The 26972-nt window shown below is 40.4% G+C and overlaps 1 protein-coding gene across 1 annotated transcript; it reads left to right on the forward strand.

Moving 5' to 3' along the window:
* The first annotated feature begins 413 nt into the window (after nucleotides 1-413).
* On the forward strand, nucleotides 414-6229 carry LOC134049997 (homeobox protein ARX-like). Its single transcript, XM_062502794.1, has 5 exons — nucleotides 414-513; nucleotides 620-833; nucleotides 912-957; nucleotides 5013-5161; nucleotides 5860-6229. Exons 1-5 carry the CDS (start codon nucleotides 414-416, stop codon nucleotides 6227-6229), a joined length of 879 nt encoding a protein of 292 aa, XP_062358778.1.
* The last annotated feature ends 20743 nt before the right edge of the window (nucleotides 6230-26972 follow it).

Raw genomic sequence — 26972 nt, forward strand, 5'->3', positions numbered from 1 at the left:
CCCTCATTCCCGGGCCTCAGCCGAGGTCTCTCGGTCCTCACTGCGGACCGAACCGCAGCTCTCGAGGAGCCGGGCACGGCTCTCCCGCACCGCGGCGGGCACCGGCACAACTTCACCGCAGCCGCCCCGCGCCCCCGAACGAGGCTTGGGAAAGTTATCGCCGGCCTGGGGGAGCGGAGCGAGCGGCCGGACCGGCCCCAGGGCAGTGAGCGGCCGCAGGGCAGCCCCGACGGGGCGGCTCTCTGCTCCCGCCCGGGGGAGGCGGCCCGGCTCCTGCGCGGCGAGCGGGGCACGGCGCGTCCCACCCCCGGCCTTGACGCCACGCGTTAATGAAATGCTAATGCTGGGGCGCGGAGCCGGGCGCTGCCCGCGCCCATAAAACGCGGCGCGGCGCGGGGGCCCTGCCCGCAGCCATGCAGAGCGCGGCCCCCGCCGCCCCGCCGGCCCTGCACCTCCTCACCTCCTACTTCATCGACAGCATCCTGGGCCGGGGCCCCGCCGCGGGCCGGCACGGTGAGGGGCGGCGGGGAGGGTGTCACGGTGAGAGGTGGCCCGGCGAGGGGCAGCGGGGCCTCTCCACGCCCGCCCACCCCAGTAACTCCGCGGTTGTCTCCCGCAGGCGCCGAACGCGCGGAGACGCCGCGGCCCGGCCGAGCGCGCAGCCCCGCGGAGGAGCCGCAGGCGGAGCAGCGCGAGGAGCGCCCGCCCGGCTCCGGGGCACCGGGGCCGGTGAAGAGGAAGCAGCGGCGGTACCGCACCACGTTCAGCACGTTCCAGCTGGAGGAGCTGGAGCGCGCCTTCTGCAAGTCCCACTACCCCGACGTGTTCACCAGGTAGCGGCGGGAGGGGCGGGCGGGGCCGTGCCGGGACGGCGGGCAAGCTCCGGCTCTAACCGCGTGTTCCTCCCGCAGAGAGGAGCTGGCCCTGCGCCTTGACCTGACGGAAGCCCGGGTGCAGGTGAGTGCCGGAGGGGACGAGGGGCGGGACAGCGTTGAACACAGCGGGCTTTCCCTGTGGTTCAGCCGGGCGAGAGGGGAACGGCGGCGGTGCCGGACACGCGTCCTGTCCGCGGCGGGTGGTGCTGAAGGCACGGAGAAAGGGGCGCGTTACCTCCGTGGCGGCTCAGGGACATTCCCGGGCTGCCCTTCGCTCCCGTTTGTGCTGACTCCTGCACGGGTCGAAAGGCAGGTACTGTCTCCTGAGTTTTAAAACAGGATTTAAAAAAAATAAATTAGGTTGTTTATAAAAAATGAAGGGTTCTGTGGGGCATCCGAAGTTATTTACTGAGGTTGCAGAGTCCACATCCTTCTCTTGGTCTAACTGAGCTCAATAAAACAGGCACGTTTCTAAATGACCAGTTAAAACAAATGAAAGATTAAGCTGACCTTCATATATGACAGCCAGGTCCCGTCCAGGAGAATTTTATGTCCAGCTGGGCTGTGATTGCAGCAATGCCTGTAGAACTTCAGCATACCTGAAGGCTGCAGTTTGCTTAAACTACAAACGACCCCGGTAACTTTTCCTGACTCCATGCACTCCTGCTTAACAACATCCCTTAAAAACCCTTCTCTTTAGATTAATCCCTTGATAACCTAAAAATCCCCCTTTTATACAGAAATTATAGCCTAAAAAAATTTTAAAAATATATATAAAAAGTTGTTTCAAAAGGTGTGAAGGCTTTCAAGTATTTATAAGCTGAATATAAATGACAATTGTACTAAATTGGGCTTGTGCTGTAGATCAGATATTGACTGTTCCAGCACAACTCTGGGCATGTGCCTACTTGTGAAAGACTGAGAACTGGTGCAGCTGCTCAGTGTGACAGTCCTGCTTACTACTGCATAGCTTTGATACTGTTAATGCCAGATCATTGTTTGTATACTTTGTCATTACTCCAGTCACTGGATCTGCGATGGTTCACACCACAGTTACAGTCTGTAAAGCTGTAACTTTTTTAGCTTTTAATTTTAATAAGCACTATCTTCAAAAAAGGCATTATAAGTATGAATGGTATTTTATAATTAACCCAAAGAATACCTAGATGAACTTTTCAAGCTCTTTTGTGGACTTGGGGGGAAATTATGTATCCTCCACTCTTCTTAACACCCACAATGACTAAAACCCCTAGTCAGTGACATGTCCCAGTCTCTGACAATTGCACATGGCATCTAACAATGAAAAAGACGTGGGTGAAAAGCTGTTACTTTAACTGTTTCTGTCAAATTCCCTTTGTGGGCTACATACTCTGTAGACCCTGTGTAGGAATGGTGCAGTGGTACATGGCAAAGAGGAACTCATCTCCTAATGACTCATCTAAAAAAAAAAAATGGAAACGCTTGTGTTTGATGGAGCCAGAAAGGAATTAACAAGCAAAATAACAGAGCTGATGCATCCCCAGTAGATGGAAGGAACAGCAAAGAGCAGTTCCTGGTACCTCTGCCTCCTTAATATGTTAGATCTTAACACAAGCCTCCTGAGCATGGAGTCAGCACAGTTGTTTAGTGTGAGCTTGCAGTGCACAGAGCCAAAACCCAGTTCCTACCCTGTGGGAAACTGGGCTCAGCCTGGAGGGAAGGGGATGTGAAGGAATAACAGTGATGTACTGTTCTTAAACAACCGTAATCGCCAAATACTTGCCACATATGCCCATGCTCATAGTTGCTCTATAAGGCATCCTGTGTAGAATGAAGACTTCCAATGCTCTCCCATGGTACTTGATTAAACCAGCTGACGTGGAAAGTGGCATCTCTTTGCTTAGTCAAGTATAAACTCAAGAAATTACTCTTACCCAGTGCAGTCAGACCATTTCTTCACCTCCATGTGTCCTACAAATGGAGGTTTGCTTCTCTGGGGAGAACCCTCTGTCAACTAGCTGAAATGGGTACCAGCCACTGCATTGTTCCTGTTCTTGCCTTTTGAGTCTTAGATGAGAATGAACAAAATAAGAAAAAAATTGGCATGAATATATGCTCATTCCATGATCATTTCAAAGAGATCCCCCTCACCCAACACCCCCCTAATCTACTTTTATAGAATGAGGGAGATGGTGCATTCCTTAACTTGGGAAAGAGGTAGTCAGAGAGTCTGCAAAAGCTTTTCACAACCTGGAGCCATGTTGGGATTGCTCTTCAATAGCATTTGCATCTGTTGTTGCCATTCATGTTTCTCATTATTCATATGTTAGAATGGGAAGAAAATAAGAAAGTTAAAGGAATACTTTATCATGTTAACCTGAGGGGTAAAAGGTTTAATGGGTATTTCATCTGCCTTAAACTGCATCAGTTTTAAAACACTGTCTTACAGATATAACTGATCTAGACATCCTTGTCATATTTTCTCATTACAATCCTCTTATTCACTTACAACAGAAACACGATACAGTTATGCACATTTATGTATCTTTTTTAGCATCATTAGATATTACATCAATTAAATAGGATACATTTTTAAAGAAAATTGCAGCAAGAAAGCAATCTAATTTTACATGTTCACATTTTCCTTTATAAAAGACTCAAATCTCTTGTCAGATATGCATGATGCTAGTAATGCAAATATAATCTCGGTAATATTTAGCATGTACTTCAAAACTTGATAGTTTAAAACTCAGTTTTGAGTATTAAGTAATACTCTTTTCCTAGAGTATTTTGCCATTGATATTACAGTTATAAAAATCTTAAGACTGTTGTAGCAGTTTCTGTTATGGTTAGTTTGTCAGTTCAGATTTGTCTGAAAATAGAATAAAGGCAACTTAAACCTTTTATTGGAAGCAAAGGAAAACTGCTTAACAAAACGTTCAAGATGATTAATCTGAATATTAATGACTACAGTTTATGCAGTAAATTTTGAAAGCTATTTCTCATGTCAGTCTAAGGTATGAGGCATTGGTCTACTCCTGTTATCATTTGAACTGATGAGTTTGTACCAATAGGAATGGAAAGCCAGTTGTTTTCTAACAGTAATTATTAGATATCTATGCTGGTATTTCCTTCCAGTTTGAGAAATACAAAATCTGAGACATTTAATTTTGGGGTTAAGCTCAAAATTACCTGTAATATTAAAAAAATTATTCTGTAATCAAAGTGCATGTCTGAGTGATCAAATAGATTTGCTTTGGGACAGAGAAAACAGAAAAGCAGATATTTGATTTTGTTTTAGGCTTCTTTATGAAGAACAGACTGAAGAACAGCCCTAAGATTTAGTAAGGACATGAACACTCTTGCAGCATTTATCCTTTTTAGGAAAGGCACTATCTGCATATGTGCAGTGTGAGACAGTTATTGCCTTTTCAACTGGATTTTTTTCATAGAAAACACTATCACCTTTGAGTTGGTGGTCTTCTCCTGTGAGATCTTAGCTAAGCTCCACTTAAAATATTTAGGATTACTGGTTAACAGTGATTTAAAATAATCTGATCCAAGTAATATAGTTTTCCTTACCAGACCCCTATCTTGGACTAATACTGATGGAGAATCTAGTCTTCCCTGTCATACAGGCACAGCTGCCTGGCATTTCACACGTTCAGATATTCCTTTGTAAGACACCTGACTATTGAAAGATGATGGTTGCTGCAGGAAAGACCAAAGAATGAGTGTTAACACTCAAGAATTTCAAGTACCAAATTCAAAATTTTGATGTTCTGCTTTTCTGCTGAGTGTAATTGCAACCTCTTGAATAGCTTTATTGAAATTTAACTTTCAATAAATAGGTTATGAAAGGAAGAATGATGATTTTTAATAGTTGATTTTGCATTTCAGGTGATAGGTTAATATATTACAATGGCTTTAAAACATATGTGACTCTTCAGTCAGAGAGTAGTCAAATTTACCATACTTAAAAGTGATTTATTTTGTAATAAACCCACTAAGGCAATTACAAGAAGATCTTTTATATTAAAGAAGTGGGTTTAGTTTAACAGTAGTTATTTTGTTATCCATATCAATACGTGATGTAGTATCTGGTAAGACAAATTGCAAAGTAAGTTCAGCTAATGCCTTTATAATTTCTTATTGAAGGTCTGGTTCCAAAACAGAAGGGCAAAGTGGAGGAAACGTGAAAAAAATGAAATTCTGGGGACTGTTCCGGGAATCTCCTTAACGCACCCACTTGGTCTATTTTTGGATGTTCCACTGAGTCATTCTCCCCTCCTAGATCACACGTGGAGGTCAATGCCTCTTTCAACATTGGCTGTGCCATCCATGTCCCCAGCTTTTAGTCCTTCAACCTTAGGGCCATTTGGCCTCAGCAGTCTTACCTGGACTTCTCTCTTCAGAAATCCTATATTAAATCCACATTTTGGAAGGTATAGAATAATTTTCTTTTTTCTAAATCTCAAAACTGTTAAAAATGCTGCATTTATATTATTTTGCTACTTGCATGCTCTCAATAAACCTACTAAAATGGGTTAGTACCTGTGTAGGATCACTTGATTAATAACAGCAAGATTTGGGTTTATTAAAAATATATTTAAAAATAGAAGATAGCACTCTTGCTGAATTCAGAGCTTGTATCTTAGTACTACATTACAGACAAACAAATGCTTTTCACATGGAATCAACTGATCTGAACAAATTGTGTGCATAAACAGCTATATAAATTGTCCTTTTTATGAGGTGGTTTATTGCTTTCACAGAACAGGCTGATCTACAGCATCCAAGGTTTGTTTAGAAAGGATTTAGAGCATGAGGGGTTAAGCAAATCGTTGCTGGTTTAGATAGCTGCATGCAATGTCTGATCATCTCTTGCTCATTTTATTTAAAAGTGGTTTGGTTTTTTATTTGGGGTGGAGTTTTCTGCTTGTTTGTTTGGGTTTTTTTGGTTTTTTGTTTTTTAAAGAGCAAGACACTATACTGAAAAATAAAGCTTTAAAAATGTACATATGGAAGAAATTGGAAATTTTGGAACTTTTTTTCCTAATACTTTGGTGGGGGGAAGCTGCAACTCAGTAAGTATTTGTTCTCCAAAACAAGTCTTAATTTGGGTAATATTGACTTCTTTCAAATACAGGTTTCTCAGTGCTTTAAATCCTCTCATGACAACAGCTTCAGTGCTAATGAAAGCTCCTGGACCCCCGTCAGACCCTGTTCTCACTGCCTTCACTGATCCAGCAGCAGTTGAAAGGAAAACGTCAAGCATTGCAGCACTAAGACTCAAAGCGAAAGAACATTCAGCACAAATCCCTCAATTAAACCTCATCTCCAGTCTTACAAACACTAACAAAGAACTTTGTTAGGAGCTCTCCCACAGACTACAGCCACGGAGGGGAAAGTGAATGCCTTCTCCAATAAGTAGCTCTCATTAGAGAGACACATTTTAAAAAAGAAAACACACACACACACAGAGAGCTGTATTTCCTGCAGCTTCAGTAACAGACTGAAAGGAAATAAACCTGCTAAACATTGTTTTCCTTCGTTACAATACGAAATCAGGTAGTAAATTGGCTTGTATCATTTCTTGCACTGCAGAAACAAAAACTATCTTATCTTTGTAAATCAGGCTAATACGTATCTGAAGCTTTGAAATCACCGAACTCACCAGAAGCTAGTCCAAAGGCTCCAAATTCTTTGTAGGAATAACCACTTTTCTAAGCAATTTTAACTTCTGAGGAGGAACTCATACATGCAGTACTTGAGAATCAGTACACAGTTATTTACTTGGAGACCATGCTTCATGTTGAAGTGCAAATGCCAGTGAAATATTGCATTCTAGACAGACTTTGCAGGAACGAGATGGGGACTATTTTCAGTATGGGCTTTTGATTCAGAACTAGGTTTGTGTAAAGAGTACCTTGTTTCAAATTAAAAAAAAAAAAAGGTTGTTTTATGTTCAGGGTGGCAGTGTCTTAACTAAGAAAGTTTAACCTCTGTACATGAACTGTATCCTGTGAAAGTAGACTAGCAGTGTGCTGTAAATTGTGTGTAGTTCTCTGTCTATGTATATACATGTCAATCAGTAGCTTATAGCTGCAAATACAAAGTTGCTGAATATTTTTAGCAAGATTTCTGGCACACCTTACCATACCAGTAAGTTAACAGATTACTTGTATATTTTGAGACATTTCATGCCTTCAAAATTTAAATGAATACTCAACGTGAAGTGTGAAATTCTTCCTTGGACCAATGTTGAAATGAGTGAAAGCAGAGACCTTACTGAACAGGAGTCTACAGAACCTCACAATCCTGGACTCCATGACAGGTCGTTTTAAAGTCTTTGCTGAATTTCCCCATCCAGGACATGGGACTGAGAACAACTCTCTGCAGGTCTGATACTTCAATGTAAAGTGAGGATCTATAGTATCCTCCTGATGCTTTAGTGAAAATCGAGGATAGGTCATTTTTGCAGCTCACTCCCCTACCTCACAGGGTTGTTGTGAGGACTCATTAAACAAACAGACAATGTGCAAATGGCAGAGTTATACAAGTGCTAATTTTCACTTCACAGCAACAAAAGAAAGGCCAACAGCTGGCTGCACATGGAGATCACCTTTCCCACACCTGTAACAGAGGTCCAAGTAAACTGCTCCTATGGTTGATGGACAGCATGAAACTCCTCCACTGATAGCTGCCTGTTTGCTCAAAACTGTCCTCAAACACATTTATACTGAAAAGATTTTGTGTATTTTAGAACTTCTTTCTCGAGGCAGCTCTGGGCCTAAGACTACAAGTTGTGTTCTCAGCTAGAGTTTGAGGTGCAGAGCTCCAGCTGCATTGCTGCTGCTGCTTCTGGAGACTGCCCCAAGCTTCTACTTAGCTCCAGGGCAGAAAAGGCTCAGACAAATACGAATCACTTTCCACAAGAGTGGAAGTATTTCTGTTTGGGTTCTTAGACCTCAGTGGTAGCACAGGTAGGAGAAGGTGGTGGTATTTCAGCTGTTAGGAAAAGTGAGCACCCTACTTGAATTACAGCAGGGCTGCATTCTGTGTCAAGCAGCAGGAGCCTGGGGAAGTGAAGTAAGCAGGACCTCTCACACAAAGTTTGAGTGTGTTTCTTCCACAACAGCTATTTGCTTCCACCAGTCCACTCTCATGGCCCAGGCTGCCAACTGGCAGCACAACACGGTATCCACTCAAGTGTTGAGCTTGTTCCAAATAAACCTTTTAAGTAGGTTAATGGCTTGAAAACTGTCATTACACAACTCCTGTTCTGTACAAGCTTCTGTGGTATCTTTCCTTGCCACCAGCGTCTCTCTTGCAATGCAGAGAGGTTCTGCAGGAAAGAAGAGTCACTGTTTCATTTAAAGTAGCAGAAACTGTCCTGCATTTGCCATGAGCCACCAAGAAAAAAACTCTGCAATAATACAAACTGTGTGTTTTTGCCAAATTATATTCTTAGACAAGTTCACCAGAAGCAGCATGGTAAAAATAAGAGTTGAAGGCTGATGTAATACATTGCATGAAATAATGGGTTCTGTGTTATGACCAAAATCTTCATCGCTGACCAGAGGGCCATCAATATTTCACTCAGGTATGGGGGAAAAAAATTCACAAGCTGAATTTCAGCAGTTACATCAGAGATAATATTTATCTATCAACAAAGTTTTCCCAATTGCTATGGTTAGAAATAATTTCAGGGACAGCAATTAAACACACAGAGGCAAGTAACTTCACTCATGTGCATGACAGCTCCTGCCAGAGCTGGGAGCTGCAACCTCCACCCAGCACACCCAGCCACTTCAGCACCACTGTGGGAACTGCAGGGTTGGACAGCAAGGTTGGCTCCTAAAGCCTTGCCAATTTGGGTGTTGCTCTGTCCCAGTTCTCCTTAAAAGAGGGCAGGCTTATCCAAGATATCCTCTTCTACTGAGACCACAGTCAAGCACCTGCTGGCTACCACTCCCCTGCCAGCTGTGAACTCTTCCCAATGTCACACTGAGGCCAACACTGTCTCCTTTGGTGTACACTTCTGCATGGCTTTGCAGCTTCAAGCTACTGTGTCCGATTTGACACATGGCAGAATAGTAAAGGTAAGTACATTGCCTGTTTTGCTCCTGGTTAAAGAGAAGCTGTCATCCCTGTGCCATCTGGGCAGAAGGCAGTGTCTGCAACCACCAGCAGTTCCAACGGGTACAGGTAGAGAACACAGCTTCCCGATGCTTCATCTGGGTTTACTTTGAAATGAGGAGAGTTTTTCTCTAAGGTGATTTCATTTTTCCTGCTTTAACAAGTCCTTCCAAGAAATTTCCATTCTTCCATCTGACTTTAAATCCAGCTGTGAGAGTTAATGGTATTATGAAAATAAATATGCAGGGCAACACTTAGCACATCAGCTTAGGAACCATAGAGTGCTCATAACCAAAATTCAGAAAGTTTTACGTGTTAATTATTGCTACCTTTCAATGAAATATTACAGCAAGGGAAAAAGGTTTGCTTATTCAGTCTGTTTAAATTTTAGATAAAGAGGCTTAATTACCAGCTTTTGTGGACATAGTACTAAAATTGCATTTAATAAAAAATGTTGGGGAGCAATTAACTGAAAAACCTTCAGCCTAGTTTCATAGCTGTACACAGGGTCAACACCTTTGCTATTAATCAAGCAGGGACATTTGCTTTCCTAGCTTTTCTCAGGGCAATGGGGTCTGCAGCCTCCCATATCCTAAACAAGTCAGCCATTTTAAGAGTGTGTCTCACACCAAACATTGCAATTATTTCCTGACATTTTATCTTGCCTTGTGCAATAAATTATTTAGTCCTAATTTAGGCAAAGCCTGCACTGACCTGGATTGAGACCGCAGGATTTGTCCCTATGCCTCTCTTCTAAATAAAGAAGGGTTGCAGCTGAAATCTTCTCTGAGTGAAAGCAAGATTGTTTCCTGGCACAGATTTCAACAGAAGTAGGCCTGAAGTCTGAGTGGTTTTATTGGGTTTATCTGATTTCCTGAAAGCAAAAATATATGGGAGGATTTCCCAAGCCACAGAGAAATCTGAATACAATCCTACCCCATTCATCTTCTACAACTACTGAGGAAAAAACTCCCATTTTCAATTTAAACCTCTTGACTTTACCCTCCACATCACAATTTTTTGAGGTGTTTTGCTGGAAGATCCTGCAAGCATATTAGCATCTCTTCAGAAAACATTGATAAATACTTCTATTGGAAGACTCACATTTGGCTAAATTGCCAATATTTTTCAGTTTGTTCTCTGGTTCAAGTACAGTTCTGGTGCCATAGGATGTTGGATAAATTTCCATCTTTCCAGTGACATAATATCATCAGAACCCTGCCTACAAAGAGTGAGCGACTTTGTTGGGGAAAAAAAGGGAGAATAATAGGCCAGGTGTTTGAAGAAAAGACAAAGAAACAAGCACAGTAGGGTGTTCTGACTCACAAATCTGTATTGAGAAAGAAGTATTCATGAAGAAAATTAATTTAAGAAGTATGTAGTTCAAGTTTTGAGCCCATAAGTTCCTTTCAAAAACAGATTAGTGATTAAAAACTTTTTTAGTCTAGCAATCTCTTAAACAATTAGCACAGTAATTGGAAAGGGACTACAAATTCAAATCTAGATGGACATAAAAGACTTTCCCCATAGAGCTTTGCCTTGGTTTTGTGGGTAACTGGCATGCACCTGCCTTTACCATCAGTGGGACTGAAATACTGAAGAAGTGCTCTGAATAGGGATACAAATGCCCCAAACAGTAATGCCATACAAATTACTTAATTCATGTAAAGTAGAAGTAATTGTATTGATTATGAATGTGTGAGTGATTCCTTTATTTCAAGTTATATGAGATGTAAGCCACCAGCTTTCAATGGGGTCCTTGCTGCAAATTTGCCAACCGTAGAGTGGTATGTTACTTTTTGCCTTATTTTGAGCAATAAATCCAATGCACTGCCATTTGGAAACAGAGATCTGCTGACTTTAAGATAAATGTGGTAAATAAGGATTTCTCTCCTCCAGCCAGGTAGTAATTCTGCTCTTCTTGTTCATCCTGCAAAAGATGCCTGAAATTGAAGAAGAAGGAACATAAGGGAGAAACATCTCCAAACTTCAGATGTTTTTCTTCAAGGTGGAACTTTTTTTTCCCCTTTTTGCTATAGTCATAAAACACCATGGATCACCAGATAAAACCTACACTGCCAAAAGAAAAGAAAAAGAAGGTAGAGTAAGAGAGATTGTGCAGTGTGTCCCTAGCAATATAATTACCTAACAGCAAATGTCTAACTTATGGCTTTCCCAGGAAGCTGCATGAAGAACACATGTAGGAAGAAGCCTGTGCTAATATACCCACACCTGTACTTCACTTACTTCAGCTGCACTGCCACCCAAAAGGCAGAAAAGGCAGTTAAGGACAGGACACTTCTGTAGACCTTATAGTCATGCAGTTCTACATATGGAGCCTTAGGAAATCAAGTTAGTGGGTTGTGTCACAGTCTGCCCTGATTTTGGATATCCCTCCTGCCCCATCCAGGCCTGAGAACAGGGCTGTTCTCACTGCAGCTCTGCCAGCTGCTTGTCTTCTCCTCATCCCCTGGTCACACTGCCCTCACCAATTAACATACTGAGTTTACAAAAAAATGTGAGAAAAGCCTGGAAAGAACATCATATTCTCTATTAACTTTATTTGTTGGCTGCAGCAATGTTTTCTGTATTCCGACTGGAGAACTGCTGGCTGAGAAGCCACTGGAAGATTGAGATGAGCTGGCAAAGTCACACTGGTTGAGTAACAAAACTTTTACATTAAAAATATAACTGAATGGAGGATTGTTGTTTGGGTCTGGTTGAGTTGTTGGTTGTGTTTCTTTATTTTATAGAAAATACCCTATCAGCAATGACTTGCAGAAAAACTAGGACAAAATACCTAATGTTACAGATAAAAACTTCAGCTTTTGGTGTGAGCAGCATAGTGACATTATTGTGAACTAAAGCAGAAGCAGACAAGACAGCTTGAATTACAGTTTCATCTAGTTCAAAAGGGTTGCTAGTGAAATGTATTTAGGGGATCTGCTAAAGAAAAGAATACATTGCATTTTGTAAGCACCCAGTCACAGCTAGAGATTCTGACAAAAGTTGACTTTCACACACAATTAAACACAATAATTTCAGTTTTCTAGTTTCATAGAAGCTGATCCACAGACTGCCCTATCTCCAGGGTTATTTTGTACTGATAAAAAGTCGTGGGATTAATGTTTGTGAAAGAAGACAAGAAAGGACAGCATTATTATAGCTGTATTTTCTATATATCCCAAAGTGAATATAAGAAGAGAAGTGAAGCAGGCTGAAATGTTAATGTATGAGACACTCACATCAGTAAGTTATCAGAACATCTCAGTCTTACCCCTCTGTTTGTGCTCTTTCAAACTGAACTAGTAGAGAAGTTGCTGACAGCAGCAATAAAGTTTTCAGGTGATGTTTGGCATTGTGTACATTCAGCTTCTTTGTACAGAGCTGTACAAAGAGAAAGCAAAGCAGTGTTTGGAGAACATGGGAGCAAATGGGAGAGATTCTTATTTGCTTCTCAGCTCAAGCGCAGGGTTTCTGCTTTGGGACTGTGGTGAGCTCTGAGCTCAGCCCTGGCTTTAAAACAAATAACCCTCCTCAAGCAGGGTGGACAGCAAGTAGAGCATTCACAGAATTCTTGGTTTAAAAAGAACCCAACCTGCATTTCAATTTCTCATCCCAAGTCTCAGAGAAGACAGGAGAGAACCTCATTTATTATTTCCAGCACAAGCTGGCTATTACTATTGACTCTTACAGAATTCTACCTTATGAAGATACCATTTCAAATATTTTCAAGAATAACTGTTCTTAAAACCAAAATTCATTGCTATGATACAGTCAAATATTTTAAATTATCCACAGCCTTAACACTGAAATGTTCAGCAATTTTGCTTGTGGAAGAGCACTTTGACTGGAGAAATTAAAATCAGGGAAGGCCATTCAAAAATCCCAGTCTGTTTCTTAGACATGCATATATAGGGAAAACATACCTGACAATGAAAGAAACTTTGATTATTGTAGCAAATCCAAAAGAAATCTCATAATCCCCACTGTTACTACTCAAATATTCACACCCTGCTTTTGACTTGGTCTCTGTTCACTGTTAAATCTTCCGGGCATTCACACCAGTGCTTCTTACGGAACATTCCTGTACATTAGGAATGACCTAAAAGAAAGATCTACTTCTGGACTGAAAAACAAATAAATGAACAAGAAGAATAGGAAAGCACCTAGCTCCATGTATACGAGGCAACGAAGGCCTCAGCAGCCTGTGGAATGAGAGTTATGCATTACTTGAATTACAGTTAAACCAGCTCAATGAGATCTAACCATGCTGAACTGAGACTTTCTGGTCCCACTGATGTATAATGTGAACAGCACAGGGTTTAGAGATGTTAATAATTACTGTCATACTTTCAGTAGCCAGAAAGTTGCAGTTTCAATTAGCATTTTCCTCAACATTTAGAAATTACTTTTTGCTGTAAGTATCTTTTTCCCCTGGAACTGGCTTTGTTCCAGGAAGCTAAGCCACGTTAGACACCCCAGAATATTACCCTTCACTTCCAAAGCTTGCCAATGTTATTTTGAGGGTCTGGATTTTTTAGGTTTAAGTCCATTATTAATCAGCAATTATGCCTTGCAAAACACATTTTTAAGAGTTATTTTCATAAACACAACTCAACTGAAATCATGGCTGCATAATAATAATAAAACAAACCTACAAAATTACAGTCTTAGATAATTCCTGCATTATCTACAGGGGAGAAGGATGGGAGTTGTAATGTCAGAATATTGTTGTTTGTCTCCCTTTAAAATTTCAAAGGTGTTATATATAGACTGCAATTTGGCAGCTAAACAGACAGAAAAATACTCAGTTCTCTGCTACTATTTCAATATGGGAAGGTCTCATACACAATGCAACAGATTCACAGCAGGTCTTTAGAAAATATTGTACCTTCAGTACCTTTGAGTAAACAGGCGACTTTAGAAGGAGAGAAATGAATACAACAAGCAATCCAAACAAATTTTAAAATAATTTCACGAATGGTTTCCCTTTCAGAAGGATAAAAAACTCTCTACTCTAAAACACTCCACTGATAGCTTACTTATTAGACAAAAATTAGTGTCCATTCAACCATGAGAAAGACAAGCCATTATATGCTATAAGGGAGATCAAACTGACATCAGCTACTGTACATCTTGACACTTACTACATAATCAAAGTAAACTTTGCTATATGTGTCTGATCTAATGTACCTGTCAGTTATCACTGTCTCTGCTCAGATGAGTTCGTGTGTCACCTATATACGTGGGACAAAACAAATAAATAAATTGCAGTGTTATCTCTTCAAGCTGCTCACACAGTAAGGGGAAAGTACTTAGTATTCCGTAATGGAGTTAGGAGTAATTTACTGAGAGATAATTTCTTTTGGACCTAAAATCTCCTACCTCCTGTAGAGCAGACAAATAGAACTATCTTACAGGAAATGGGGCATGATAATACTGCTCTTTAAATAGAACTAACAAAATGGAAATACAATAGGCATTACAAAATATACGGCTAACACCTACTGAAACCTTTGATGTTTTTATAGCTATTTACAGCAAGAGATTGTATTAGCTGCTCCAGCCCATTTTAATATAAAGTTTACCATGTGTTTTTTACAACACTTAAAAAAAAAGTTAAACCTGTAAAGCAGTACTCTCAGGTATTTGGGGAAACTAAGCATGAGGAGGGAAAGCCACTTAGTCATTGAAATAACAAAGATGTGGCAATCAGCTTGTGTAGTGGATAAGGAAAATCTTCGAGAATAAGGGCCTTACAGGCCTCTGATCACTTCTGTTTCTTTCTGTAACTTCTGATCACTGAGAGGAGCTCTGGGAAAGGTTCGCTAAGAGGATAGTAAAAAACAATTTACACAGCCTAGAAAAGAAGTTGTTGTGTTGGTTTAATATAGCTTAGTTTTTTTGGTGGGAGCAGGGGAAGCCACAGAGGTGGCTTCTGAGAAAAGCTGCTCAAAGTTTCCACCATGTCGAGCAGAACCCATCCCTGAAGGCTCGAAGATGGACGTGCTGCTGGCCCAATTAGAGAAGCTGGTTATGCCTCTGTGATGACACATTTAAGAAAATAAAACAACCACATGCAGCTCCTCTGAGGGGTGGGGAGGCACCGTGGCCATCCCGAGGCACGGAGAGCAATTCCCTGATACAGAGCCCAAACAAAATCAAAATCAACCCTTCAGTGCTGCAAAATCCTATAAGAACTTTTCAATTGATAGGACTTGAGAACAAAAGAACCTATGGACAACAGTTGCCTTCTGAGTCAGGGAAAAGGAAAAGGTGAGGACACCTGAGGAGAACAACATGGCAACACTAAGGAAGTGAAAGAAAGGAGGGGGAGGAGGTGCTCCAAACATGGGAGCTGAGATTCTTCTGCAAGCCCTGGTGAGGACTATAACACAACAAACTGTCCCCTTGTAATGCCTGAAATGCATGGGGGATGCAGAGATCCACTCACAGCCCATGAGAAAAGTGCTCATGCTGGAGAGGGTGGATGCTGCAAAACTAGTGGGAAACTCGAACAGAGAGAGAAGACCCCTGCTTCCAGAGATAGAGAGCCATTGCTTCCAAACTAGAGCAGCTTATCCTGAAAAGACTACACCCCATGAACTGAAATGACCCATACCATGCAGTTTTGGGAGGACTGGGTTGCCTGTGGGAGGGACTCACATTACAGCAGGTCAGGCAGGACTGCTACTCATGAAAATTATAACCATGCTGGAAAAGTTCACAGAGAACTGTCTCCTATGGGAAGGACCACATGGCATAGCAGAAGAGACTGAAGTGAACTGAAGAAAGACTGAGTGAAAAACTGACCAAAACTCTCACACCCTGTCTCCCTGTGCTGTCAGGAGGGTCTGGAGGGAGGAAAAAAGGTGTTCTAAAGGTTTATTTCAGTTCTCGTTATCCTCTTTCAATTCTCTTAATAATTTTTTTAAACCTTTAAGTTTAAGCCTGCTTTGCCTTTAGTGTTTTCTCCTAATGGTTAACTCATGAGCCCTTCAGTTCTTCTTTCCCCCTCCTCTGCTCAACTATAGCAGAGGAGGACGAGCGAATGTTTCTTTCGTGGGTGCCCGGCTTTCAGCAATTATCAAACCACGCCAGTTGTATAAGTATGGTCACCTCGTGTTTTGGGTTCAGACTGGTAAGGTTACATGTGAACACTGCATGATCAGAATGTGAATACATAAGAACTCGGCATCTGAATACAGCATGAAATGGCCTGGATTCTTGCAATAAATGCTTCTCTTCAGAGCAAGATCCAAGAGGGTCTGTGCCTCACTGCTACAAGCTCCAACAGTGGTGAATATGGTCTATAGTTATTCTAGCCCTGCTGGTTTAATCATCCAGAACTAACCTTCCTGTACCTGAACAGAGATGCAGCAGGGTGCAGAGGCTCGGACACTCAACTGGGATTTGAAAGACTAATTCTACTTCTGACCCTGCCCCTCTATCTCTACGTGTCTTAAGCAAGACAATTCTCCATTTGCCACACTCTGTCCTGTCTGCAAAGTAAAATGTCCTCAGGGAGAAGAGCACCCCTCACCCTGCTGCTTTGCACAGCACAAAGAAGTGCCAAACACAACCCTCCAGCACAGCCCCAAAGGGAGTAACCAGGGTCTTACTGGACAAAATAATTTGTCAAGTTGATTTTTCAGGTTTCTTTTACCTTTTTTCTGCTTTATACACATACATTCCTTTCATTGTATTCCCTCTTAATTGTATATCTTTACCAAAATCATCTTGGTTCTGGCCTCTCTTGGCTTTTCTCTTTTGTCTTGGGCCTGGTGATGCCTCTTTAAAATGAAAAAATAAATAATCCAGGAATAATATTGTTCCTACATGAAATGTGAAATGAAATGTGTCATGAAAGTGAAATGACTGCAGCTACCCAAATCCAGCTTTGCTCTGCATCCTAGGGTCAAGCTGAATCTCCAGCCACCAAGAATGCTTCTTTATAACAAATTTCTCAGGGCATTCTGTGCTGAGTTTTTTTCCAGAACATCTCTTTTGTTCATTTGGCTGGTGTCACTTCCCTCTCAGGGAACTTTTTCAGTACAACAAAATATTTTTCAATGTTGAATGCTCTGTGAAGAAGTGGGAAGATTCTCTTCAGTGGAAGATATTTATAATATTTCACTTTCTAAGTAGCTCTGTGAATACAGGGAAGAAATGCATAACTTAAACACAAGGAGTTACTGACCCAGAAGTGATTAGCATTAGTGTAAAGCTTTCAGACCCTTTTTCATCTTATTGATTCTAAGCAGAATAAATCCGTAAATGATAATAGGGCTCAATTTAAATTACCTACAGCAAGTGCTGCTTTTCAGCTCTCATCAGACAATCATGCTGTTCAATCAGCTCCATTCTGTATGTACAAAGCAAATTAATGTGTATAAAACAGTCGTAACTCAGGCCAGTTTTCAACAAAAGAATCTTTTATGTAGCACACAACTGCCTTTTATCGACATGCTTTTAATTGAACTTATAATGCTATATCCATATTCCACCTAATTATAGCAGAAAAATCATACATCTTTCACAATACTGACCATACCTTTTCCTTTGTAAAGTTCCCAGAAACTTGACCAGGGTAGGGAATGATATTCTCAGTTAAGCTCAGATTTGTTTAGAAACACTGAAATGGCACATGAAGGCAATTCTGAGCCTAAGGCAGCCAAGCAATGTCTCAAGGACAATTACAATGGTGCACTGAATCGGCAAGGCCAGCTCCTCACTCCTTGAATCCAGTCTGTAAATGTGCCTCCCAAAGCCAGAGAGAGAGCATTGCACATGAGGCACTGATAGACAAGCCTCTAGTCTGCAAGAATTCTTTCTTAAGCAATCTGCTTCTGTTTCAAAAGGCATCTTTTGTGTGTCTCAGTTTCTTTACTTGTGTTGCTGAGTTTACCAGGGAACAGGCAGACAGGATACTACTTCTTTAAAGGGAGAATTCCTGGGACAACAGAAGCAGCAATGGCAGGAAACAGAGAACTAAAGGTGGACTCTGGAAAATATTTCTGGGTCAGTCCAAGATATTTGGCCTGTGGAATTATTTTTGAGAGGGCAGCAGTTGCAGTGGTGGGGGAGACTGCATTACTTGCACTTGTCTTGGCCATTTCAAGCAGGATGGCTTAGAGAGAGCTAGTGGGGGACTCTACAGAGATGAAGGAGGACAGAGCACAGGTCTTTTATTTCCATTTCAACATCACCAAGTCCAGACCTTGCTGTGGGTAGGAAAAATCCTGTTGTCAACTTCCATAGCCTTTGCAATAAAGTCTCAAGCTAAGACAACAGCACATATTCTTCTTTAAGAACTGTGCATGCCATACCATGGTTACCAGCAGCAAAGAGCAAATAAACCCAAGGCTAAAATCAACTGAACTGTTGACATTGATTTTAACATGGGTAGAACTCCACCTCAAGGATGTACATTGCAATTACTCAATTTTATTGCCAAGTTCTTCTGACGGGTCTGCTCTGCATTGACACTAGACATGGGACTCCCATTTGACATTTTGCTTTAAACATTTTTCTATTAACCAGTCCCCCCAAACACAGAATAAGATGGAGGACATGACTGCAGCCACTCTTAGGTGCACAAAGACGCAGCAAGTAGCTAGGAGCACCACACAGAAGGGCAAGTTCTTCAGAAGAACACAAATACTCTTCCTGATCAATACGTACAAAAGAAACCTGTAGTGTAAATTACTCAGCTACACTTCCCACCACACAAACACACTTGCCTGGCATTCAGATGAGCAGGTGGAGCGTGGCAGTCAGTGCTCCCACTCAGGGCAACAACTCTCTACACGAGTGACCTTCTCTTCCTCTTTCTTCACATCTCCTTTCTTGAGGAGTTTGTCAGGCACTGCAATTAAAAGTCTGTGAGTGCTAGTGGAGTTAAAGTAAACACAGCTTTAATCTTTCTGGGGAAATATTTAAGAAGTGTACCCAGATGCATTTACTGAAGATTTCACTAATTCAAATAAATCAAGTTAAAATTACAGACTAGACTGGCTATTGTCAGTTTTCTGAAAACCTTTCAATTCAGAAAAGCAAATGGAAATACTAAGTTCATTTGTCCTTAGCTTTTTGACTGGGAGCAGAGATGACATTGATGTGGTGAAAGACATTAGTATTTAACTACTTGAAGAAATTCACATTACCACAGTGTCCTTTTAAATTGCTGCACTTATGTTCGCCACATAAGTTGCTATTAGCAACTTTAAAAAAACTGAAAAAACACCCCTTATATTACAGTCCTGAACACAGGAAAGGTTTATTGTACTATTGTACATTCTTTGGAGCTTTCTTCACTCAATATTTGAAATAGAATTAAAATGCTATCTCTGGAGAAGAACTATTTCTTCTAAAGTGTACATATTATTCACTGTAAAAACAGACTTTAAAAACTAATGTAGCTGACAAGTAATCTCCAAGTTTTATATCATAAAGTAAAGCAAGTCCTTGTGAGAATACTGACTTGCCCCCCCTTTAAACTTGACATTCCAGCTTTTAAGCTAAATAAAAGCATATTGGTAAAATCCTTAAATTGAAGTGATTTTGACTTCTCTGAAGCATGTGATAATTCCTATTTGCCCTCCAACACTTCTTTTATTTGCATATCACTTTTCCAAACTTATAGTACCATAAAGTTCTAGAGGAGTAGAGTTTAGATGTTGTATATTTAAAGTTGAAGCAAACATTTTAACTAGGACATATCAAGCCCTTTGAGAGAATCTGCCTTAAATATTTAAGTAATGATTCTCTAGGAGTAAGTGAGGCCACCTGGTGTTAAAAACAAAATAATTTTTTTAATGTCTGCTTTACTAAATAAAAAATCTTTCTAACACTCAGATTTGGTGGGCTGAGTCTTCTATTCGGGGAAACAACATTCCATTGAAATAGCAAACAAAATCCTTGTTCCTGAAAACACTCACACTCAGCATTAACAACACAGAGTGACAACATGGCTCAAACTAAAAAAAAAAAAAAAAACAAAAAAAAAAAAAAACATCATGCCAGTAGATTCTCATTTACCATACTTTTACACAAGAGGATCAAATTAACAAGCCAGATGAAGAAAATAGGTCCAATCTGGTAGTGGTGTAGCATTAAAGAACACGCAAAACTAAGTCAGGAAGAATACTGGAAGGTCCTGCTTCCCTTTCAACATGTGTCACAACCCAGGTTAGCTCAGAGCATTGTGTTTTCCTCCTTAGGAACTGGGCAGTAAAATGTCTTGGACCTACAGGAATGAACACAGAATCAACTTGCTTTGGTACAGAAGCAGCTTTGCTGCCCTAGGCATACTTAGATGCAAGCATCTAACCTGCTTAAGTAACACAAGAAAAACAAAATCTTCAGAGAATGGAATTCTTTCACTGACATCATTATGAAATGTCTCTCATAGGCAATTTATATCTAAAAATACAACTAGTCTCAAAATTTCCCTTTATGAAGTTTGCAGCTTAGTGACTTGCAGCAGCACAGTCGCATGTTCCATTGGGCTCCATTATCAATAATATTCTTTATGGTATTTTAGTCAGGGGACATAGTTCATTTACTAACCAGGGGGAAGGAACAAGACAAGAGTGACAAGAAGAGGAACCTCAGTGGCAGAAAATTGTTCACATCATGTGCATCCATCAAGTGAGTTTTAATCAGTTTGGAAGATACACTTTCCCCATCAGTGCCAAAACACTTCACTAAAGAAATATAGTTACGTATGTCTTCAGGAATGGGCTAAAATACTGCTGAAGTGGAGCTTTCAAGTCTCACTCTGGAGTGAGACTTCAAATTCTATTCTGTAGAGTTAAAGAGGGACCAAAACTCCTTTTTCTCTTACACTAACACTCTTACCTAGACCACCTCCAAAAATATTTTTTAAAAAAATTATAGCTGGGTTCAGATTCTTCTCAGTTCTTACTTTTTTTCTGGTAGTTCTGCTCAAGTTAATTTTTGTTGCCTCAGCTGAACAGTTCCTAGACTTTCATGCTTTTCCAGTTACAAAAAATGCTGCTTTCTTCTGGAACAGAGGATCTGGATTTAGTTCAGTCACTACATTAATTTTTCTAATGCATTCCAAGTCTCTGGAGACAGGTGGTTCAGGATGGAGAGAGATAAATATAGCTGTTTCTCCATGGAGCATTTTGTTGCCTCAGGTATCCAAATCCAAATTAAGTAGTTAATGATTTATGTATACACTGAGCATTAGCATCTTTGTGCCACGTTAGTCATCAGATCACAAGTGGCTCTAAAGAGGCTTTAGTCAAACAAATGAATACTAGGTTGAATGATTCAGCTCACTTCATGTAAACAGTTCCAGCATGTTCACATCGATCATCACTGAACAGCACAGAGGCAGCAGGCTCAGTTGTAAAGGTGAAGGAAAAAACCAACACTATCATGGGAGTAGCAACAAGCCCCTTGTTCTTCTTTAAATTCAGCTTTTATCATATGGATATGCCCTTCTCCAGATGTATTATCCAAGCTTGCAAGCATTCACTGTAGGTAGTGTTTTTATTAAAGCTTCACCAATGCCATTGTGAAATTGCAGGACTGTGTCTCTTCCTTTAAAGATAACTTTCAGCTTCCACAGACACAAGAAACCCTGAACCTGTAAATGCATAATCAGAAACCAGCCATATTTATGCATACAAACATTAATTACTTTTTTAAACCTAATTCCTAGTGCAGAGATTTAATTTGGACTTTTTAGACACTGAGCAGGCAATACAGGGCAGGTATGAATTCTTCATTCTCACCAAAACTTATGATTGTACATTTTGCTCTTTAAACCAAAGTTTCCTCTGAGGGTGTTGGGTTGGCTTTTTTCTTTCTCAGTTTTGATATTCAAAGTGAACCATTTTATCACCTTCACATTGTCTTCACTGACAAAACCAACCTTTGGGAATCTCTGACTCAGGAAACCAGGGTGGAAGAATGTTGGGAGACTTTCCCTTGGTCAAGAAAGACTGGGTTAGAGAACACCTATGCAAACATGACATCCAGAAGTCCATGGGCTCTGAGCATTCTAGTAATGAGCACAGTTTACTCTGCAACAAGGAAAGCAAAATTGTCTCAAAAACAGAGTTAACTTGCAGGGATAAAATAAAAATTCAGAGACAAATTATATCACTTTACAAGGATAAATTAGTTTTGTTTTACAGATTCAAGATCATTACTGTAAATGGTTTGGTCTGACCAAGTAGAATAATTAAATTTCAAGGAAGGGAACAGTAATAAAATATTTGTTTGTTTGTTTATACTCTGCTTTAGATAAAGTGACATCAGAAGTCCTTTAACAAAAGTACTCCTCAGCTGTATTCCCAGTCCCACACTGACAACGAGGCAATTCTCTGAACGTAGAGAAGATAAATTGTGCTAATACCACTAAGCAAACATGACATTTTTGTTGTACTGTGATCATAGATGAGTCACCAAGTAAAATGATTAATCACAAATCCATGTTACTAGGCTCATTTAGAGATGATTCTCCCTTCACAAAGCAGGTAGAAGCTCTAAATTTATAGGCTAATGCGTTTATTCTAGCTGTAGCAGTCTCATTATTGGTCTTAAGCATCAGAGTCTGCAGGAAATTTGTGTGCAATTAAGCTAAAGTGATGACCTCCTTATACACATTTTGGCACTTTTTTATCTGACAGTCTGGTGTGCAAATATATAAATGAATTGAAGCATTACATAGAAATTACAGCTAATGCAATACTAAGAAAAATAGACATATCCCCAAACTTTAATACATATGCCAATAAGGTATCTTGACCATAAATTACACTCATTTTATCAGTCTACAAATGGGTTTATCAGTCCACAAATGGGTTTGTGCTAAGATTTTAGACTGCTTCATTTTTGCTTGGCTAACATTTGTAACTTCTACAAACAGTTTTATTACCTAAATTGTTTCAGGAGGAAGTGCATGCATTTAAGGAGCAACATGTTTGTAAGTCAAACACACATTGTGAATACTTTCTATTCGGTAAATAAACTCACCTTATTTAAAAATTAAGCAGAAAATATATTCTCTCTCATTTCATAAAGGCTTCCTAGCACCATACTGGTTTTCCCCTCACCTTGAATTTAATAAAATTAAATACTCATATAAACTCATGCATTTTTTTATCTGCCTACAGAACTAGTCAATATAAATTGTCACTGAAGTGATCATTTCCATCTACCAAGAGTAAAAGGTTGTACCAATCCTACACATGACAGGCCCTGGTCCCCTGTGCTACCTGAGAGGGACTATCCCAAAGCAGAGCTGGCTAAATATGAAATGTGATTTAAAGAACATGAAATAAATACAGGACAATTTGATGAACTTCAATGTTCAATTATACTTTCAGCAGGGAGTAATTAGTTGAATATTATAAACATACATCTGAGTGTGTGGTGAAAGTCACTTAGCACCATAATGACAAGTTTTCAGACCTTCCTAACACACAATGTTTCTGTTTTGTTCAGCAGCAACAAAGAAATGGGATACAGAGGTCCCCAAACCAGTCTATGTTCTAGAAGAGCAAAGAGTTGCCAAGTAGAACCAGCCAGGAGTTGTGAGATCCTAAGCAAAAAGAATGTATAGTAACCACTAAGCAGCTCACACTGCTCTTGCCAGAAAGCACCAGCCAGGAAGTGAACACACCACTCTGCTCTGGCTTTGGAACAAGATCAAGAACAAAATCTCTGGACATGCACAGGCCTGCCCTGCATGAGGAGCATTTATTGCTCAAAGCACATGCCCAGCACCACAGTTCTTATGTACTTGCAGGGCTCCTCAAGATCATAACTGGTACATTGCATCTTTAAATATCTCTGGAATGCAGGAGACATGAAACCTACAAAATTATTTAGACTATGTTTACATCCTGTCCATATCTCAAAATTAACCAGCTATTAAAATGAACTAATGTGCTCCTACTAGGCACAACAGAAAGTAAAACAAAACCCTGTGACTAATTATTTATTTCACTGAACCAAGAAAGCAAGGACTAAATCAACTTTTAAACAACTATGAAAGGAAACTAATACCATGAAATGAGAAATACCTAAATAAGAAGGATGGCCTATAATGAATTAAAACTATGATTTCAGCAACTCCTGCAATGAACTGCCATGTTGTACTCACAGCTTACTATTCTCAGCAAGGATATACAGGAACTAGGTGCCAAGAAAAACAAGCTATGTAGACATTTTTACTGTGATTATAATTTAAAAACTGATTATAATTTAAAACTTTATTCCCTCCTTTGAAGATTATTTGGACACACATTTTCCCTTCTGGAAATATCCTGAGTTAAAAACTTCAGAATCTGCTACTGTTTTTCTGACAGCTACTGACAACAGAGGATGGCTCTGCAATCACAAAGAAGTGCTCAAAGCCTTCCTTGCTCTGCACAGACCCATCAAAAGCTTGACTTCCAAGAATGAACCCAAGATACCAGGAAGAACTCCTCACATGTTCTCTGCAGTTATATATGTTAGTAAGCTTTCTGAAAGATGGCAATAACCATCAGACAAGCAAAGAGAGAAAAAGAAACACTATAGAACAGCTCCCTTTGAAGCAGCATCTTCCTTTGCTCCAAAGGAAGCCCAATCCAGAGGTTATTATTTTTTAAAAAATAAAGCCAGTCAAGCTACATCTTTTCTGTGCTGCCTCCCAGGGGCAGGCAGCTATGTACATCATGAGACTCAGCACATTATAAGCAGGCTGCTTGTTTTCTATCATCACCTAGTATTTTCAACTGCAAAATTCTCAGCCTCAGTGAGGAAGTCTGAATTCAAAACAGAAATGAGGAAATTTAAACAGCAATGCAGTGCATACATAACACTAAACTGGAGTGTACTTCCAGCTTTCGGTCGCACTAAGCAGGAACAGGCAGGAATTAGCAATCACCATGAAGAGAAAAAGCTAACTTTTCCCTTAGTCATTGAAAATGTTATTATTGTTAATCTAACCCTTAACAGACAGATCCCTACTTCAAAAACAGCATTAAGAGGAGAGGCAAATCCCCCTAACATCTTGTAACAGGACGTAACAGAATAAAGGAAAGCATTTGTAGCCAAGCGAGGTTGGCAGGTGCAGTTTAAAATCCAGTAAATGATCACAGCGCTCCCCCTGGTGACAACAGCCAGGTCGAGGTGCCTGCTGTGACAAACAGCACAGCGCTCTCACACTCCAGCATCAGCTGCTGCAATAAATCCTCCTCCTTCGAGAAACTTTGTAGCAATACTCCAGTCGCTTCCACTGAAGTAGGATCAGAATGATTCTAACACAAGGATTAATTATCATGCTTTAGCTTCAGGAATTATCAGAAATAGGTTCTTACACTAGTGATGCTGCCAGCTGTAAGTCACTGCAGCATGGAAAAAAGAGCATGAAATGAGATTTCAGAACAAAAATGTGGATTTGAATTTAAATTTGATTTCAGCACTAGAGAAACTATTTACAATGGATTAATGTTCTAGAAGGAAGTTAAAAGTTTTCTACCCTGTAGGACATAGGATCTTTAGGAACACATATAAAGGTTCTCAGGAAACCAAAATGTAAACAGTTTTATAGTGGGAAATGTTTGGATGAAGTGTACAGTTCAGGCTCATATAATAAGAGTGGGTTGAGGACAGTAAACCCATAGCCAATGTCACCTTTCCCTGTCAATTAAGTAATGCAAGCTTATACAATTACTTTTGCCAGTGTGGAAATCTTGATTCTGCGTGTGCCTCAACAGTGTTTGGCCATCAAATGAGACTTTCTCAATGCAATGAAACTAGCTTCACTTGAGAGAGAAATGAAGAAATGCTTAAGGATGGCTAACAAGAGATTTATAACCTCAGTGGTTGTGCCCATGTAAGCCTGGTGACAGGCAGCTGTTTGTCAGCAGATCAGACTCACACATGCAGCCAGTACCTTGATAATGAACTGCTGCAACAGGACACACTGGGAATGCTCCTGGGAATCACAAATGTAAGCATCAGCTTCCCTGCAGCTTCTGGGTGGTATCCAAGGAAGCACCAGCCTTTACAAGCAAACATCCCAATGGTCAAGGTCCTTGGAAACATTGCAGTTTGGTTTCTGTTGCAAAACATTCCACACTGTTACTCACCTTTGGGTGAAAACAAAAAACAGACAAGCAGGCTGCTCAGGTGAAGGCATAGCACCACAAGAACAAGAGCTTCCACAGTTCTGTTGACAACAATTAAAGATCTCTCAAAGTTTGACAAGACTTGCTGTGATATGCAGCATTTTTCACCCTGTCCTTCTCCATCCCTTGACACCAACAGAAACTGGGATAGCAACATTTGGTCAGTTTTAACTTCTGTCAATGTTTGATGAGAATGAACTCCCAAAAGTATTTGATGAGCCATAGGCATGACAAACAAGACAATTTTAGATCCCTGAGATGCTGCAGGAACTTTCTGCATGCTGAGGAATACATCCCTATGCCAGCTATCCTGTCCTCAGGTTTCCAGGACTTTTTTATTGGATTCCAAGAGGAAAAAAGAGTTTTTGCAATATTACACTTCAAACTTCAGTATTACAGAAGGCAAATTTTGTTCAGAGAACAACTTACACAAGCTGACAAGTGTCCTCACTCCTGCCTATTCATATACTGCCGTGTCCTTGCTGGGGTTGAGCATATATATAAAAAATACCTCTGGCACAGGAATCAAAACAAAGGACAGACAGCTTTAAGTACATGACTTGGGTTACACAATTCACAACAATTAATTACTTCCCTATGAAACAATTCTTGTCAGATTTTGTGGTTAACAAATGCCTTTAGCTAAGGGGGAACAGTTTGCTCTGCCATGAAGAATAGTTAAGATGTGACACCTTATTTGTATTTTCTGCCTGAAGAGTGACTCCACAGGTCCTGTATATAAATCCCCCTGCTCTGAAGAAGAAAGCACATCATTTCATAAGAATATCTTTGCTATATCATTATTTTTAATTCC

This window comes from Cinclus cinclus, chromosome 15 (assembly GCF_963662255.1).
Source record: "Cinclus cinclus chromosome 15, bCinCin1.1, whole genome shotgun sequence".
NCBI classification, from domain to species: domain Eukaryota; kingdom Metazoa; phylum Chordata; class Aves; order Passeriformes; family Cinclidae; genus Cinclus; species Cinclus cinclus.

Coding starts and splice junctions, on each gene's coding strand:
- LOC134049997 (XM_062502794.1), top strand. CDS start 414: ATGCAGAGCGCGGCCCCCGCCGCCCCGCCGGCCCTGCACCTCCTCACC. Junction 834..911: donor TACCCCGACGTGTTCACCAG/GTAGCGGCGGGA, acceptor TTCCTCCCGCAG/AGAGGAGCTGGCCCTGCGCC. Junction 5,162..5,859: donor CTCCTAGATCACACGTGGAG/GTCAATGCCTCT, acceptor TGAAAAATAAAG/CTTTAAAAATGTACATATGG.